An 18,698-nucleotide genomic window follows, 5' to 3' on the forward strand; every position below is an offset into this window, starting at 1 on the left:
GATACTTTCTCACAAGGTGGATCAACTGTTAGGTTGACACATTTTTGAAGAATGACGTGCTTCGTTCTTAAGATCCAACACGACAATTTCCACAATATTAAACTTGGGGTTATACAAATTGGGAAAAATCAACCATTCAACAAAACTTGTTTATGTACCATGCAAATGAATGAGTTTGAATTCTAATAATTTAACAGTAGTGATGTTTCTAATACCTCTTGCAGAAATACATTCTTTACAAAATACTAACTATCCAAGAATTACATTATATAATATTGTCGAAGATCTCAAGTTTACCAGATTCGTTAGATTCTTGATTGTAGATTACATTAGAATGATTTGAACTATCACAAACAAAAGGAAGGATTGGATATTATGATTTTTAAATATTTTTCTAAAACATTTTTATTAAAATATGATCTCAAATATTGAACTGAAATTCCTAACTGTTCAAAGTTATTGCGTGGTATAAAAAAAGTTAGTCTTACACTTCCGTAAATGTAAATCCATTATGAGATATTTTAAAATCTTATTATACACATCAATGGACAGAAGCAACATGTAATTATGAAGTAAAAAAAGAAAGAATAAACATGTAATTTAAATAACCGGCATTGGAAAGGATAACGTCATTTAGTGTTTGGGTGAGCATTTCAAAAACTAGTTTTAGTTCAAATTAATTGTTAAATAAAATGTTTGTTTGAATATTTTTATTTTAAAAGCATGAATAATACGTGTTTTTGGACCATTAAAATATCTTTGAATTCAACTTTAATTCTTACAAAAGATTAGTATGTTTTGTTCTCCTTCTATTTATCCAGAAGTTAATTCTATTTTAATCTTTAATAAAATTAATAGTAGAGTTCAAAAAAACTTTGAATCTAAAAGAAAATGTTACTTAAACTTAAAATCAACTACTTAATTCAATATGGTGACTGATTTTTCATGTGACGTCAGTAATTTGTTTCAAAGCAAACCCATGCATTTTGGTAATAATATTTTCAAAACCTTATATTTTTTTTTATCAAATATACTCTTTGGTCAATCACATCAAATCATTTGGATCCACAACAATTTCAAATCAGAACTATGAAATAGTGCAAAGTTATCATTATATACCCATTAACTAAAACATGTATATGACTAAATAATTGGAGAAAGATTTGAAGAATATTTGCAGCCATACCCAAAAAAAAGGCATGTTATCGAAGTGCATTTCAAGACATTATTATGCCTTATATATCTTTCTTGAGGTTATGTTGACACTCTAAGATTTTTTTAGATAGCACCCGCCATTGTATATTTTTATTCTCATGCAACTTCTTTAATTGTTTAAGAATAATATATTAACATTTTTTATATATTAAGACTGAGTCTTAATTAAAAATAAAATTCCAATAAATAGATTATAGAAAATCTACAAATAAAAGATAATGTTTATTTTGTATTTTATTGAGTTTTATCTTTCTAAAATTTAAATTCTCTAGGTTATTTCTATGTTTAGAGAAGAATTTGACTATTGTTGCTATGTAAGATTATATATCCAAGATGAAAATTAGAAAAAAAAGAGAGTATATTAGTTATAGTTGAATTGTCAATATAACTAATGTTTCTGCCACTTAAACAATTTAACAAATCATAACTATTGTGTACGAAGAAAATATTAACAAATCACCAAGAAACAATCACCCAACATTAACAAGAAACAACCAAAGTGGTAACATAATGTAAAATCTGGGGATTTAGAAGAAAAAAAAGGGAGGATAATAAAAACGACTCACTATAACATCCTTATCCACGCAATAAATTCAACCTCAGCGAGCTCCTACTATGTTCAATTCCTATGAAAGGCAGTGACAGATATACAATTCATTCAGAACTGTTGGGAAAACACATCAAAGGGGGTGGATGAGGTACGTAAGCACCAGAGCCACAAGCATCAGTGTGTATGCAATTCCTTGGTCTATTGAAGTACCTGAACAACAATCAAAAACCAAACAAAAACATCAACTAAAAACAAAGACCACATTCACCTACTGTCATATCATGTCATGCAAACTAAATTGAAAACAACTCTCACTGTGCTGTTGACATTAATTTCATTATGACAACTGACAATTATAGTGAAAAAGTACATTAAAATAATCCAGGGACCATCTTTAGATCTAGATCTCCTCAACTAAATTAGATTCCAACATCTTCTACTTCCACATCCGAAAGATCAAACTCAACCTAGTACTGAAATGAAGCACAGCAGTTTCTTAGAGACATGTACAAATTTCAATATTATATGTAGCACTACATTGTTGTTTCTTTCACATGCAGAAGGAGAAAAGGTTTCAATGATTTGTCAAACTAGGAATTGGAGAATTACCATCACTGGAAGGAGCAGGAGCAGGTGCAAGGGAAAGGGATTGTGCTTCAAGAACAGCAGGTGAAAAAATGGCAAAGATAAAAGTATAGATCGCCAAAACTTCAGAAGCTGCTTTGAAAAATGTCATTTTTATTTCTAACTCTCACTTGTGTGTCTTTCTATAACACAAAACCAAAACCAAAAAGAGTGTTTGTGTGTGTTCAGTATAAACTGAAATGGAGCCAGTTTTATATGAAATAATACTAGAGTCAGTGAGTGAGGAGTGGAAGTGTCATGTGAGCAGGTAAATATGAAATATCATGGCATCTTTGTAGGGATTTGGGTGTCTCTCTTCCTTCTCTTTCGTTGTAATGGGACCACCTACCAACTGTTATGACACATCTTTTCTTGTGTTAATTTGAATTGGAGCAAAGAATCCCATGTGCTAGTTGTTTGTTCTGTTTTCTCTTCTTTTTATTTTGTTGCTCTTACATTTTGTTGTCATGTTTGTGTTTTAGACTTGATCAATCTTCTATCTGTATGTTTGCCAAAACAAATCAGAATATACTTTTTCATTTTACGGATTCCTTTGTCTACCCATCTTAATTTTAGAAAAATGATATCTTGAAAACCTGTTTTTATATATACAATTAATTGACAATTATTATCTCACTCAATCAATACTGTTTTGACAGTTAAATAAATATTTGTCAACTATTTGAATAGTATTATTAGTTGTGTTCTCTTGATTTTATTCTCTTAACAATGTTTTCCACAACTTTGACCAGAACAAGTTAAAAGGAGCCAGGATCAAGTGTGGCAATAAATATAAACTTATTTGTGGATCATATTTGCAGGTGAATAATATAACACGTATCCTTAGTTCTACGAACTTAGAATGATTTACAAGGTTTGGATTACAGTAGGGTTACATTTGGCATTCTGGAATTATAGATCATATAACTGTGAAGTTCATTGTAATCAGAATTCAATTAGAATTACAGTTCTTATGTTTTTTTAGTTCTACAAAGAGGTAAAATGTAAAATTATAATTTTTTTTGTTCAATTTCAATTCATTTTTATCTCAACTTTGGTGGGATAATCATGTCTAGTGTTATATCTAGTTTGAATAAAACAAAATCAATTTAGGAAGACTTCCAGTATGTGCTTAAAAATGTATTGTTTAGGCTAAAAAAAACACTCATGAAATAGAAACCGAATGTGTATTATTTTTTATGAATTTGTATTATTTTTTATGGACGGTATGTGGTGGAAGAAAGAGAAATGAAAAGCTTTGGTTTTATCATAAGATGGACCACAAATTGATTGATATTTTGAATGGAAAGTTTGGTGGACACAAAATGTTGTATTGGTTGCATGATCTTGATGATAAGCAAAGTGTGAAAGGGTTAGGATTATTAGGTTAGTGATTGTGGTTTGAACAAATATGGACAATGTGTTTTGAAGATGGTAAGAGAGGAACTAAATGCCGTGTCTAAAGGTGAACAGAACATGAAAAGAGAACATCCCATGTGTTCATGAATCATAATATGACCTTACACCACATCAAATATTTTTTCTTCTATAGATTAATTAATACTCATAATAACCTTCTTTCATTCTATTTTCTCCTCCTATGCCAAATCATCATTTCTCACCCAATATAGAAAACGGGTTTTGATAGTGTTGTCATGTTCTCAAACCATAAAAAACATTTATACTCTTACCTATGCAAAAGTGTTCAAATTACTTTAAAATTGCCACCACAACAATTTAAATTACAACTCAAATATCATCTGTAAATTGTTTTAGATTTTAGTAAAATTATTTATCTTAAAACCAATTTTAAATAAATTTCAAAAATAATATTTGAAAAATAAATGTGAAAAAAATTATTTTAGTTATTGAAATAACTATATTTGGTCAGATCGCCAAATCATGTAGGAAAACTCTTTACTAAAAAAATGTGAAAAAAATACATACTTATTTCAAGGTGTGAAGTGTACCTACCCTAACTTTGAAAATGAGAAAAAGTTAAGCTAGGCACAACATATCTTTTTTCAGCTGATGACGTCAGCTATCTTTATGAGTGCAATTAGAGTATTCTTCTGTTCAAAATTAAGATTATCTAAATATTAAAACACTTTTTTTTCTTTTTTAGTTTGTAAACCAATTGCACAGCATTTATTTGATCTGTTATCAAATGCAGTTTTTCTTGTCTTATAGCGCATCCATTCATTTGTTTTTTTTTCCACCGAGTCCCTTTCTATAATTTATTAGTAGACAAACTTCACTGGTCGACACAGTCGATAATTGAAGAATCCAAAGCAATTTAAAGATAAGAGATGAATCCCTGCATCACGTGAACGGTGTGAATTTATGGTCATTATTTAAAATATTTCAAGATTCATGCTAAAGCAACCTCAAGATTATGAAGCAAACACGTCAGATCCAGATATGAAACTAGGTTTCTTAATTCTCAACTTTAAATGACCATCCAACAAACCATTTACATTGCTAGAAATGAATCAATACAGAGAGATTCTGTACTCAATCTCCCTTAGGCATAAAGGATTAGCAAACAAATACAAACCAAAATAATCACACCGCAAACCAGCTCATACCCAAAAATAGTTGAAAACTTCACTAGAAACCTTGTTGATCTTACACAAAAATCCTTTTCTTTCTTACGCTACACTTTTGGTACCTGCAATGATTTGGTTTGTCACTTTTCCATCAAGTATTCAAAAGATTTCCAAAAGATGTGGTTTTACCTATTTAAGAAATTCTCAAAATATTGGACTTCAATTTACTGTGATGTGACACTTTCTTGTGCCCTGACAGCATCAAATTTCATTTTCAGTGGATCCTTTATTCAAAACTCATTTAAAAATTATGGTAAAATTCTTATGTTCTAACACCTAAAAGAACACATAAAAGAAAGTTTTATTTTTATAGAAAACAGACTCAAGACAGCACATTTCTGCACCAACAATAAGTTCACAGTTCACAGGGTAAAAGACATTACAGGAAGAAAAGCATATCAAAAGATTGCTCTTGGCTGATTGAACCTAGAAGATGGCATTCTAAGGTAACCAGATTTAACATTCAATTTCAACCTTCATTTTCCTGTCAACTAGCAAAACATTGATATGTAATTTTTATGGAAATACAAACAGATATATTTCAAATTACAAAAAAAAATATGCACAGAAATATAAATACACAAATCAAAATATTTAGAGGAAAGAGATTAATTTTCTCTAAAGTTAAAAAAATACAAGTATTTACTTTAATATGAAATAGTAAAAACTGTTGGATTTTAAAAAGTGAATATTTTCGAAGGAGGAATAACAGAAACTGTAATGCCAAAAAGAACATTGCAATTAATAATTCAAGGATTTTAATAATACAAAAATAAGTGCTAAATAAAGGTAAAGTGACATGTCACAAGGTGGGAAAAAAAATTAAGAAATATTCTCATGTCCAAAAATAAGAACTTAAATTTATAAAAAGTGGATGTCTTATTTATCTTTCTAGAGCAGGAAAGTAAAACCAAATCCAGAAACGTAAAGCCTAAATTATGGCTAATCATAGCTTACATTGTTTTTTCAGGCTACTGATTTGGATCCAATGATCCTGTAGCACTGCTTTCTCCCGTTGTCATGTTGTTTGGATCCTAAATCAGAGGGTAAAAAATTAGCAGTATGCAAGATGTGCTTAAAATGGTAAGAGGGTTGCAGAGAACCTACCTTCATTCCCCATTTGATATAATCTGGAGACTCACAGGCCTTATATTCATCAACCAAACTCTCAATTATGTCCCTTGATTCATCAAATTCTGAGAGGTCATTATCCTGTCCATTTTTTATTGATGTCAGTCATCACATGATATGTCAAGTATTAGGTTTAGATGCTACAAGCCCAATTATTTAACAGCTACAGATTTATATCAGATTATGCATAAGAAACTGTCACACTTACAGCAAACATTGGGAACTTCCTGTAGGCGTCAATAAAGGCTTGTTTCTTTCTCAACTTCTCATACTGGCTCAGAGTTTTACTGAAAAGGTGACGGATGCTAGTATGGCTTGCCAGCATAAGGCCACTGACCTACCAAATGAAACATCTATAGGTTATTTCATAACCCAAATTCCTGTTTTTAACCTCAGAATGAAAACTATTTCTTGAAAAAAATTATGTATATCGATCTTTCTCCAATATAATAAGCTAAAAAAAGGTAGAGAAGTAAGATAAGCATCAAAAGACTGAAAGAAAAGGATGAGAGTCCCACCCTATGTGCAGTTTGAACATATGGAGACTTCCTTGATAGAGCAACCTACCAGACATGCAGGAATAAAGAAATATCAGATTGTCATGAAACTCAATAAAGAAGAGAAATTACCCAAACACCACTTTAATTTGTGCAGACCTGAATACTTGCAGGACCCCACTCAATAAAGTTAACTAGTTTTCTTTCACGTATCCTCTGCAAACTTTCATGAACCTAAATCCACGGAGAAAGATAAAATCACAACATAGTATAATAGCTCTGTTCAAATACATATATACATACATACTACTACAAGATACTTCTTGATCACAAATCAATCTTGGCAAGCGGCAACTTGATGAAAAATTTACAAGGCACAAATCAGTACAAAACTACAATTTCTCTCCCAACCAGAGGATGGTCAGTATAACTTTTGTTAAAGAAATACTTTTAATTTTTCAATGTATTTTTACAAAACTATTGAATTGCTTAAGATTTGATGTGACAGAGTGACAGAACACCAAGTGATAAAAGTATAAAAAATGATATTGAAAACTGAAATCACACACATTACAGCAATAGACTTGCTGTATGAGAGACGGAAGTCTCCGACAGAACGTAGTCTCTATTCTTTAAAGAACTTGATACACGTGATTACACAACCCCCTATCAGAAATACACACAATTTATATCCAGAAGTTTCTAATACAAAACTAACTACACGCAGTATTTTCTACAGATAACCGTCATCTCGAAGTTTGTAATACAGAATACAGAACTAATTTCCAATGCGGCTGTTTTCTATACAAAACTGTCATTACTGTCTTGACTATCAGTTCCTATCACAGAAGAAGCAAAACATTTAATTTAATAGAAGCAGAAAATTACCACTTCACGTATAAAACAGTAGTAGCAGCAACACAACACATATATAAATGTCTCTTTGTATCAAAAACATAAAACAGGGCTAAGCAAACACTTAGCAAATAGCTGTCAAGATGATTTTCTATTTGTAACTTGGTTTCAATTTACAAAACAGGGAATCTCAGAAGTATCGATAGTACTGCAAAATTATTCTGCTTACCTGAGTTGGATCAACCTCTCCTTGGATGATATTCAGAATTGATATGTATTTTGCTTGACTAGCCTCTTTGGTCCGAGCATAAGAAGAAACCATGATATTCTTTGCCTGTCATGAATATAACTGTCAGTAGAGAACATGGTCATTCACTTTGAAGCTTAACTATTGACAAAGTGATACCTGTAGAAGTCTTCTCATAACATCTAGTACAGTAGTCTTGCGAATTACATTAGCCTGCAAGGAAATATCATCAATTTTTTCTATGTTTCTCTGGAAGTGTAATAGGAAAAATCACATTCAAGAGCAATGAGTGGATATAACCAATCAGATTACAAGAGAGTAAAACAGGGGGGGAAGAAAGCGAGATTAATTCATAATTTCTGTGCTGATCTTCACATGTGTTAAGTCACAAAATTGTGTGAAAACTTTGATGATCCAAAATCGTTTGTTTGGAAAAAATGACAGTTATCTCACCTGACGTTCCACTGTCAAAGGTGTGTATCCTGTCATTAGAAAATGGCATCTTGGTGTTGGAATCAAAGAGGCAAGAAGGCCAACTAAGTCATTATTCATGTACCCTGGATAACGAAGAGTTGTTGTACTAGCAGACATAACAGTAGAAACTAAGGAATTTGTTTGAGCAAATGTAGGGTTAGATAAATGAAGCCGTTCCACAGCAATTCTATTTAGGGCAGTATTGTCAAGAACTACAACACAGTCAGCATTAAGTGTCAGTCTCTTGAGTGTCAAAAGTGAATTGTATGGCTGGACCACCACATCACTTGTCTCCATTTGGTTAGGAAACACACTGTATGTCTGAACTAGTTTTTTGCTGTAACGGTCATTCAGAGTCTCCAACAAGTATGAGCCCATACCTTCATACAAGAAAGGAAATGTACTCAATACACGAGAGAAATTACAAAAAAATTATGACAAAACTACAGGTGAGTATACTTGAGAAATCTCCAAAAACTTTCATCTTGTACAAGTAGAAATTTCAAAGGAAAATAGGATATCCAACCACTATTATAAGCAATTTTAGCCCGTGATAAGCTAAAAGGTGGACTGTTCTTCTCGTAAGTGTACAATTAATTGAATGTTTAGTTTAATTAAGTGTATGAAGCAGGTGAAAATTTAGTCAATCATTTCACAAATCTTTTACTTTCCAGATGTACCCAATAAACAAATGCTCAAATAGGAAGAGGGGACACTGAAGAAACTTCTGAAACTCTTGCAGGCAATTATGAGAAGAAAAGACACCTGAGCCTGTTCCTCCAGCAATTGAATGACATAGAACAAACCCCTCAAGACTGTCACTGCCATCTGCTTCTCTGTCAATCATGTCCATTATTTCTTCTTCAACATGTTGTCCCTGGACAGATATTAATAGCCGTATTAGTTAAACAAGAACTTTACCACTTATAGGATATTGCATACCAAGATCTTCCAAATGCTTACAAACAGTCGAAATGATTCTGTGGTAGACTTGTCAGGGTTATCATTTGTAAAGTTGTTGGAAAGCGTAAATCAAGTTCAGTGTAAACTGCTCATGTACAAGGATGACAGCATCAGGTCAAACCATCTGAGACCTCTCTAGTTATAAAAAACAATACAAATGTTGTGCATGTCTAGATGTTTGGCCTACAACATTACATGATTTGTGAAGCAATATTTTTAAACAATAATCTAGTGTCAGTTTGTGATTCAATAAACATCACAGACATTGGAATGTATGTCCCTCATTGGAAAGTGCAAGAATTGATGTTGTAACTTTAAAACAAACAGGGACTCTGATAACCATGACATAAGTTTACAATAATTTATTGCTAAGTATTGAAAAGGTTATTGGAAATAACAAAGACACAAAGTAAATGAATGATTAGCAAATCTTTAAAAAATGCTCCAGTAAGCAGTAACAAACCTGATCATATCCACTGGCCCAATTGTTTCCTGCACCACCTCCGTGATCCGAGACAAAAATGTTCTCATGATTGTACAGATTTCGGTAGTCACTGTTTTGAATTCCATTAATCACTCTAGGCTCCAAGTCAATCAGGAGAGCTCGTGGTATATAATGTTGATCGTCAGCTTGGTAGAAGAACACGTCTTTCCGATCACCTCCCTGCAGCATTCTGACTAAAATAAGCAAACGCAGAACTAATAGCCACCAATCACAAGATGGGTAACGGTGCATACTAACTAACTGCTTCTAATAATTCATCGGCCACTAATCAAGTTCACATAACAGTGGAAGCAATAAACCTTCAGCAGAAACAATTTTTGAGGACTTACGGCAACTAGCAACCTAGCAAGCCAGCCACAGTACGACATGAAAAACAAAAAATGCTCAGTAAAGACTTCAAGAACTCAAAGGTGATAATACCCAGTTCCCCATTTTAAAAATAACGTGAGAGAAGGAAAAACGATACACTTATATGCATCTCCATAACAAGAAAAAGGGCACTACTCCCAAGTCCAGAATTAACAAAACTTCAAGAGAGCCCAAATGTGGATCCTGGAGAAGTGAGATAAATGCTAAGATGGCGAAATTGACTAAGTATCTAACATCATGAGATCCCAACTAAGAATTGACTAACATTCCCTGTCAAACGCAGGACAGAGGGCATTAGCCTAAGAACGAAGGCACGGTGTTTTGAAAGACCGAAAGAAAAATGGAGATTTGAAATTGGACCTGAGTGGCGAAGTCTTCGAGGATGCCGTCTTTGCTGATACCATGTTCGAGGCAGAGTTGCTTCCAGAACTCCATGCCGATCTGATTCCCACATTGGCCAACCTGAAGAGTGATGATTTCCCTCGGCATTTTTGCGGTGGAAGCTAGGGTTTGGTGGCGGGGAAGACTCTTTTTTTTCAAAAACAAAATGACCCTCAAATCAATTCAAAATTATGCCTTCTTTCGTTCCAACCTTCATTCGCCCCTTTGCTTTTGTTTTCTAAACACTCACTTCACTCACACTGCTCATCATATATCATCTCTATTCTCCCTTTATTTCCTTTACGTACATTTCTTTTTTATTTCGTCTCTATTTTCAAAAGAGTCTTTCTTAGATTACTTTTGGCTTTTTTACTATTAATTAAGTAAAAATAAATAAAGTGGCTATTATAAAAATGAATATACATGTAGTAGTTAAGTTTTCTTGGAGACTTTTATTAAACTATTAGATATAAAAATTGCGCACTTGTAGTATTTCAAAATTAAAAGTGTAGATTATTTTTTATATAAGAAAAACATAATTTATTGTTTACCAAAGTGCTGAAAATTGTAAAATCAACCGTAGTAAGGTGTGAATTGGGTACAGAACCTATACATTTTAAACCTTTATTAATTTATTTTTTTAATAGAGCGATGAACAGGATCAAATTTATAAAGACTGATAAAGTTTATCTTATTTTATTGAAATCAAAACAAACAACAATATTAAGAAATTAAGAAAGAAAACACAATGAACAAAATACAGACACGATTGAAATAAAATAATTTAACATAATTGCTCAAAATGTAATCGTTGATTTTCTATTGCATGATAACATTGCTGACCATTTCTCCTATTAATAAACAACTCTTGTAATTTAGTGTACTAAAATATTACATTTTATCAACCGGGCAAAGAGTTCAATTGTTGATAAAAAGAAGTATAAACATAAATAGTCAAAACTTAGAAAGAGATAGAGTAACTACAGCTTACAAATCATAGAAAACTAAACTTCGAACACGCTTAAATTAAAAAAAGTTTAGACCCACTTGAGAATCAAGAAAATATAAAGGTATAAAGGAAAAAGTAGAAAGAAAATTCTCACTATCCATTTTTAATTATCCCTTACCACAGGTACAGCAATGATCGGTGTTTTTGACACTATGCACTTATACCCAGATATCCCCTACACCCTTCAATCCATATCTTTTGCCTTTCTTGCATCCCCTCTCCACCATCCTACATTTAAATTATTCTTGGATTCCTACATTTTATTAATTTGAATTTCGGTTACTTCATACTCTAATAATTTGCCCAACTATTAGGATTGAATGCTAAAAGATAGAACGCTTATTGAAGATTATTCAATCTTCATTGATATGTCACTGGTTTCTTAAACAGTAAAACTTCTTTTTCGGCAAGTCTGTGCCAATAACTCATTAAATGATTACATCTAAATTGAGGGGAAAAATATCGATCTTACCTTCAATCTATCAAACAAATGCCAATGAACGCTGAATGTTTACGATTATTTTGTAATTCACCTTCCTTTTATTATGATTACCAGAATGTGATGTGATTAACCTCACTTCCACTCGACGACCATTTTCGCCAAATAATTGTAACTAAAATGATGGATACAAACTTCCGTTCGATAGACCCAATCAATGTGCTTTCCATATGCTCGTTTAAGAAAAAGTGCATTCGACATGAGCATCAAACTGTAAAACAACTCTATTTAAATTCATTAATGGAGAAGAATTCTTTAGTGAAGCAACCAGGTAGAATGATGGACCACGTTGGTGGTTTGACTTCATGTGATTTGTGTCAATGGATAACAACCCTATCACTCACTACCAGCTAGAGAAGTTATAGACTTGCCAAAAGCCAATGGCAAAATTATATTTCCGTCTCAACCACATTCTGCTCATTTTCATTCAACAATCTTTTCCTTCAATATCATCTTTCAATATATTTAAACACAGGCAACACATGGGATTTCCGAATTTGCTATATATAGAGTTTAAGTCACGCCACCCAAGAAGCCTATGCTCTACAAAGTCACCGAATCAATGCAGCGTGGAACAATATTCAGCGTTCTGCTGCTCTACTATTTGACTTTTAATAGGCCTTATAGGAATACCTGGAAAAGAACAAATTAAATTACCTGCAGAACAAATAAGAAAATAATCAAAACCAAAATTACCAGTCGTGTTTGCCTACAAGTGAAATAACAGGCACAAAAAGTTATAACAAAGCTATCAGATCAACGAAGCCAGGCACAAATTGCAAACATTAGTGGCCATATAATACCACTTAAGCGTATATACATCATAACTTGAAAGTAGAATTAGCACAAAGAGGCATGTGATAGAACTGGTTAAAAGGGTGGCCCAATGCATGAGGCTCCGAACATTTCTTGGGCTTGGGAAGGGCTAACAATAAACCCTAAACCCTAAACCTCAAGAATAGGAGGCAATTTGTGACTTTCCACTACTAAAACCCAGGACCAGCATGACACGAGGAAGAAAGTAAGAAAGCCTTGTTTAATATCAAATAAATATTTTCTTAATGCCACAAACATTATGTAGCAATGTTAGATGTTGTTTGGGAATATTTTATTTGATGTATTTAGAAAATAAAACAAAACACAATTAAAATAAATGTCATTTACCGAAGCATTGTATTCAAACGTCAATACAGCATCATGAATGTGGTCTTCGATCAACAGAAACTTCAATGAGCTTCTCTTCATCTGGTTTAACAGTTAATGGCATATCCAAGAGCATGTTTGGTGGGGCAAAATACATGTGTAGAGACATCATACAAATGATAATGCCCAAGAAAAGCTGCAAAGAGGAAAAGATAAAACAAAAAATAATAACCACTTGTAGCCTGACAACATATAATACAGCTACCCACAAAAATTATGTGCAACAAATTGATTTGACTTAAGAGTTCCGCTAGGAGGAGAAGGTGTGGAATGGGAGCCTACACATATAGGAATTGCTTAGGCCGGTAATTTACCTGCAATGTAGGTTTGAAGTTGAAGAGAAATAGTGAAAGTAACATCGTTAGCAGCATCGCCATTGATGTGGAATAGACCTAAAGAAAGCATGAACAACTAATAATTAGGAGAGAATATAAATAAACAGATACCAATTCTGATGTTATACTTCTTTACTAATTTCGTCACAATTATTCCCCTTGTATGAAAAAGATTATTCTTTGGATGTAAACTCAGCATCAAGTTCTATGACAAAATAGATTAAGTATGTAACAATCACAAGCGAAAAGGATGCTGGCAGGAGGGTCCAAGGATATACCTTCACAATATTATCAGCGTGTTTCATTAACCATGAAACCAAAAGACCAGTAGACCCTAAATTCAATACCACCAACCAGGTAGTGATAGTGTATCCATTAAAAATACGTTGCCACCAAGGCCCATTTTCAAATCCACCTCTGAAATCATCCACAAGTAGTCTAGCCATATTGAAAAGTGTGCCAAACCTGTAAAAAAAATCATTTTGTGCGTATTCCTCTAAGTAGGTGATTAAAAAATATTCGACCATAATAACCATCCATATTCATTCCTAGAGTGCCATAACAACGAACTCAAGAAGCCGTTGACACTTCTTCCAATTTTACAGAAACATTAATTTCTCTCTAACAAAGAACAGTGCAGAAATAAAAATCCTGAGTTTAAAAAGAAATCCAAAAAAAATTGGTAAAAAAAGATAGCACATGTTTATTTTACCAAATATTGCAATAATAGTGGAAATCCAAATCTATTCAACACATAATAGCGCTACCTCCAAAAGCAAGCAGAAAAACCACAAAAATGTCATGTTCAAAGAGTTAGGAATTAGGAATCTACATTGGATGAACTGCATGAATTCAACAGTAATATACGCTCTGCTTCTTCTTAGAAAGTGGAAACAAGGCACTCGTTTCTTGGTACATAAAATAACCTCGTTCATTTAATAGGCTAAGGAAGAATAAATGGAGAAAAAGTTTCTTCTGAAATAAACAGTTTAAAAGATCAAAAGACTGACACGTGTGCCTATACATTTGGAGACATTTGACAAAATCAAGAAAAAGTACCTACGTGTACAACTGTATATTCTGCCAATATAAGCTGTCGTTGTTTTTCTTCATCAAGAACTCGGTATAAATTCCAGCTAATGCTGAGAGGCAAGCAGATAGAACTCCTAACATGTAGCCCTGAATTGGTGCTGAGAAAAGGGACTCACAGGAAGTCTCTCCGCAGCCCCTAACCTAAAACAACAAACAGTAGTGGTCATTCTAAATAACATTTCTGTCACAGGACTAATTTACCTAATACATTAACCATTGACTGTAAAAACAAAAAATACAGAACAGAACAAAGATGTATTTATGCTTCAATCTCGCATAATTTTAAATGCTATCTATTTAAGTCTCTTAGGTCTTGTACTCGTGGACATTTCAAGGGAATTTCAGCTACTAATGTGCAACGGAGACAAATCTGTTCCATTTATGATTTGTCACTCATTGTCTCTGTTCTGTTTTGTTTTGTTTTGATTTAGGACGATTGCTTGCTTGTCCTCCCCAAAGTGCACTTCCCTCATGACCAGCGAGAGACTCAGTTTACTTTCCGTCAAAATAATACAGGTGCTATGTATATTAATAGACACTTTCTGATACCATGTTTAATAGACTCAGCAGAGGAAGCCAAACTTGTTGAATTTATTTGAAACCTTCTAAATCCAAGAATGTAGTACTCAAACTTTAATATTTGAAGATATCAGGATCTTAACATGCTACAATTATCACAGAATAAATCACGTTTAGCATGTAATGACCCAATATCAATGTCACGAATGCAGTTTTACAATCATAGAAATTTAGGGGAAAAAATAAATATTGTTAGAAGGAGGAAAGGATAAGGTAGAGGGAGTGCAAGTGAGGAATCTCCAAAAAGAAACAACAAAGGAATGATATTTCTGTCTGCAAATGACCTTATGGGAGTGTCACATAAGTAAATGACAAAATAAAATATATCCAGACGTATTGCAACACAGCTACACAAGCCTGTACAAACGTGGAACTAGATATTCATCTAACTCCTCAACACTGAATTTGCAGTTCATATCCATATAAAAAATGCATAAATCGTAGTAGCTAACTTCTTATAAAAATAAATTTAAAGGCACAAAACCAAATTTGTGAGATCATTGACACCTGACTAGTGGTTGTCCCGACAGCCAACAGAACAATAGCCATCCACTGCAAGTTAGAAAGCCTCCTACCCAAAAACATCCTATAAAGAAAAAAAATTAAAAAAAAAAACTGTCAGACACAAACTGAGAAATCAAAAACACTGATCTGAAATCTAAACTTTCAAAAGATAAGGCACCTGAATAGCACTCCAGTGGTAACAATCTTCAAATTTCCCATTATCTGATAGGTGGAAGTGTCCACATAAGTGAGTGTAGCAAACTGCACATTATTGTGGATCAGATATATAACTGAGGGAATAGGGAATAGAGCCACCGTTTTCCACTCCGTCGTCATCTTTGGCAAAGGTGACTTTTGGCATTCGTTCCACAGTAACAAACTTGACACCGCAAGCTGAGTGTGATAACAAAGATGAAATCATCAACCGCTGTTATGCAGCATCTAAACGCGGTTCCTATCGAATAAAAACTACGCATTAAGTGTTTACCCATTACCTTGAAAACCTCGGCGAGAAATGGGACCGTAGCGTAATCATACTTGTACTCTCCGTTACTTTGCGAGAGGGTTGTGAGTATTCCCTGCCAAGTGAAACTTACCGAAATCAAATTGACATTAACTACTTCAAGTGTGTGTGAATGGAAGATGGAAATGGGTGAAATTAGGGTTTGAATGTGAGGATTTGGGAGAAAGAAAGAGAGTGAGAGTGACCTGAGAACTGGTAAGAACGGTGAGGAGCGCAGCGACGAAGTACCACTGCATCTTCTAACACTTCCGCAGATCCACGCAGAGAGACTCAAGAAACATGCGCTCAAACGCACCGTTTAGTGCCAACTTCTTCCATTTGCTGCGAAGGGCTTTGGCGCGTGTCCCCGTTATTTAAGACCAAAATATTATTTGGAAATCGAAATTCCTTTTAAATTCAACTTGTAAAAATAAATCAAATAATAATAATTTAAAAATTGCTTAATTTTAAAAATAAATAAATTTAATCAACTGAAAAGCTTAGAATGGCCAAACTCTTCATACAATCTAAATTAAAAAAATAGTTACTTTTTTTACTTATTATTATTTCTAATAGTAATTTTTTTATCTTCATCCCTATAGAAATTATAATGAAGCAAGATTTAGGGTAACTTTGTGAGAAATTGAAGCCAGAAATTTTGGTGGCTGTAATAAGAAATTGAAGGTGGTTAAATATATAGCTGAGTCATGGTTACAATGCCATATATTTTCTCCACCATATATTGCATCAACCAATTAAGGAAACACAATCAAAATAACCTCACACTTTTAAATAGAAACACAAAATTGGAAAAATGGAATTCAGAATCGAATGTCTCCAAACTTTAGCTCAACTCAAATTAGGTCAATGGCTTCCTTGTGATCTATTTATGTATATATACTCTGAGAAAAACAAGTTTGAAGCATGCACACAAGCACATGCACGATAATTAATAAATGCAGACAGTTTAAAATCTTGGTTTGATTTGAAGAACCAAATTCATTAGAGAGAATATGGCAGAACCACAGCAAGAAGGGGAAACAGAGAGCGAGATAGATATGCTGGAAGAGTGTGGAGAAGAAGAAAATGGTAATAGTAATTCACACATGCCAAATACATCTCTAGCTGAGTTAAACATGTTGCTTGTGTTGCTTTCGTTATTCTATTTCTCAAGCGATGAGTGTATAGAACATGAGGAGAGTGAACAGATGAAGACAAAAGATGAGGTTACTGTAACTAGAACATGCGTAACACGATTACAGAGAAAGAAACGAGGGAGACATGAACCTAAGCTTGGGAGAAAACCAATTTCATCAAGATTTCAAACTACTGTAAAAGACTCCAGGTAATTCAGCTTCCTCACGTTATCATTTATCACATCTCAATTTTTTCCTATCTTTGTTTGTTGTATAAATTGCTGCATAAGTTACGTTTCTCTTTTCAAAACATGATACAAATTCAGAGCATGAGACTGTACATTTTCTAAGATTCTCTAAGATTAGTAAAAGATGGAGGATAATTTGGATTTTGGCGTATGAATTCATTCTGCTTGCTTGCTTTTCTGAAACCAAACAAGTGGAAGAAAAACAGTTCATAACTTTTTTTTGTTGACATCAAAGATTAAGCATTGTTCTTGTGTTCAGGCATGGAAGAAAAATGTGAAGCAAAATTTTGCTACAGTGGAGGAATACACAAATCAACATATATACAGATTATGGCAAGATTTTGGTAAACTGAGTATTTGTCTGCATTAAGGTACATATGAATACCATTGTAGAAGCTGTAGATAATTCAAGTAAGAACGATGGTGACCCACACCAGTTAACATTCTTGATGCAAATCATGCATATATTATATGAAACAATTTTTGTTAGTTGGGACATGAATACCGATCGGTAGGGATACTTTAAAAACCAACCTAATTTAAAACTGAAAAAAAAAATAGGATTGAAAATTAAATAGATTAATACATTGAAGAATTTATTAGTTTGAATTGGTTTAATTTTAAGTTCCGTTTTAGTTTATTGAAATTGCTCTATTAATTGAACTTATTATGAATGAATAATCATTTTTTTCACGGAGAGTATTTTTTAAAAATATGAAAGAAATAAAAGAACTAAAAGAATCTCTCAAACATGGGTTAAATACTAAATTAGTTCAAGTTTATTCATGTGTGTATCGGCGTATGTTTTAAAATGATATTTTACTTGAATGGTACTTAGCAGAAGTCAATTAATGTTGTTTAGAAATCTATATTTTGATAAATTTGTATATTAAAAGATTTAAAATGCCCACAATTTCCAGCTACATGGCATGTTTAAAAAAAGTTTGCAAACAAAAATCTGAAGCACAAATTGACAAATAAGCTGTTGATTGCGTACACTTGAATGGCTAACTACTATACAGTTGGGGTAAAAGACTTGTCATTTGAATGCCTCTTTATCATATTTAGGAATCAGAAAGAAATATGTTCAGATATTGACGGGTTTGTTTTGTTCAGATTGGATGGATATATTTCATTTGGGTCTTGTACCACATATATTTCCAATGAATAA

At 33.0% G+C, this 18,698-nt stretch overlaps 3 protein-coding genes across 4 annotated transcripts; all 3 read right to left on the bottom strand.

The window, feature by feature from the left end:
* Positions 1 to 1,663: 1,663 nt before the first annotated feature.
* LOC137831879 (arabinogalactan protein 20) lies at positions 1,664 to 2,636 on the bottom strand. The gene is made up of 2 exons (XM_068639761.1): positions 2,375 to 2,636; positions 1,664 to 1,975 (listed from the first exon to the last, which is right to left on the bottom strand). The coding sequence occupies exons 1-2, from the start codon at positions 2,499 to 2,501 to the stop codon at positions 1,896 to 1,898; spliced, it is 207 nt and encodes a 68-aa protein (XP_068495862.1). The 5' UTR covers positions 2,502 to 2,636; the 3' UTR covers positions 1,664 to 1,895.
* A 2,167-nt stretch (positions 2,637 to 4,803) lies between these two features.
* On the bottom strand, positions 4,804 to 10,771 carry LOC137831880 (tubulin gamma-1 chain). Of its 2 annotated transcripts, XR_011084493.1 has the most exons (13): positions 10,400 to 10,728; positions 9,629 to 9,829; positions 8,968 to 9,079; positions 8,182 to 8,582; positions 7,888 to 7,941; positions 7,711 to 7,815; positions 6,786 to 6,860; positions 6,648 to 6,692; positions 6,338 to 6,466; positions 6,106 to 6,210; positions 5,956 to 6,032; positions 5,128 to 5,190; positions 4,804 to 5,060 (listed from the first exon to the last, which is right to left on the bottom strand). XR_011084493.1 is itself a non-coding variant. In XM_068639762.1 (12 exons), exons 1-11 carry the CDS (start codon positions 10,526 to 10,528, stop codon positions 5,970 to 5,972), a joined length of 1,419 nt encoding a protein of 472 aa, XP_068495863.1. In that variant the 5' UTR covers positions 10,529 to 10,771; the 3' UTR covers positions 4,804 to 5,060; positions 5,956 to 5,969. The 2 variants fall into 2 exon arrangements, 1 of the variants encoding a protein (XP_068495863.1); XM_068639762.1 differs by lacking the exon at positions 5,128 to 5,190 and having other exon boundaries at positions 10,400 to 10,771.
* Positions 10,772 to 12,140: 1,369 nt separating this feature from the next.
* LOC137831881 (CMP-sialic acid transporter 1) lies at positions 12,141 to 16,525 on the bottom strand. Its single transcript, XM_068639763.1, has 9 exons — positions 16,350 to 16,525; positions 16,136 to 16,219; positions 15,820 to 16,034; positions 15,645 to 15,723; positions 14,530 to 14,699; positions 13,745 to 13,931; positions 13,446 to 13,523; positions 13,093 to 13,267; positions 12,141 to 12,585 (listed from the first exon to the last, which is right to left on the bottom strand). Exons 1-8 carry the CDS (start codon positions 16,398 to 16,400, stop codon positions 13,124 to 13,126), a joined length of 1,008 nt encoding a protein of 335 aa, XP_068495864.1. The 5' UTR covers positions 16,401 to 16,525; the 3' UTR covers positions 12,141 to 12,585; positions 13,093 to 13,123.
* Positions 16,526 to 18,698: the final 2,173 nt, after the last annotated feature.

Source organism: Phaseolus vulgaris, chromosome 6, assembly GCF_000499845.2.
Source record: "Phaseolus vulgaris cultivar G19833 chromosome 6, P. vulgaris v2.0, whole genome shotgun sequence".
Classification (NCBI taxonomy): domain Eukaryota; kingdom Viridiplantae; phylum Streptophyta; class Magnoliopsida; order Fabales; family Fabaceae; genus Phaseolus; species Phaseolus vulgaris.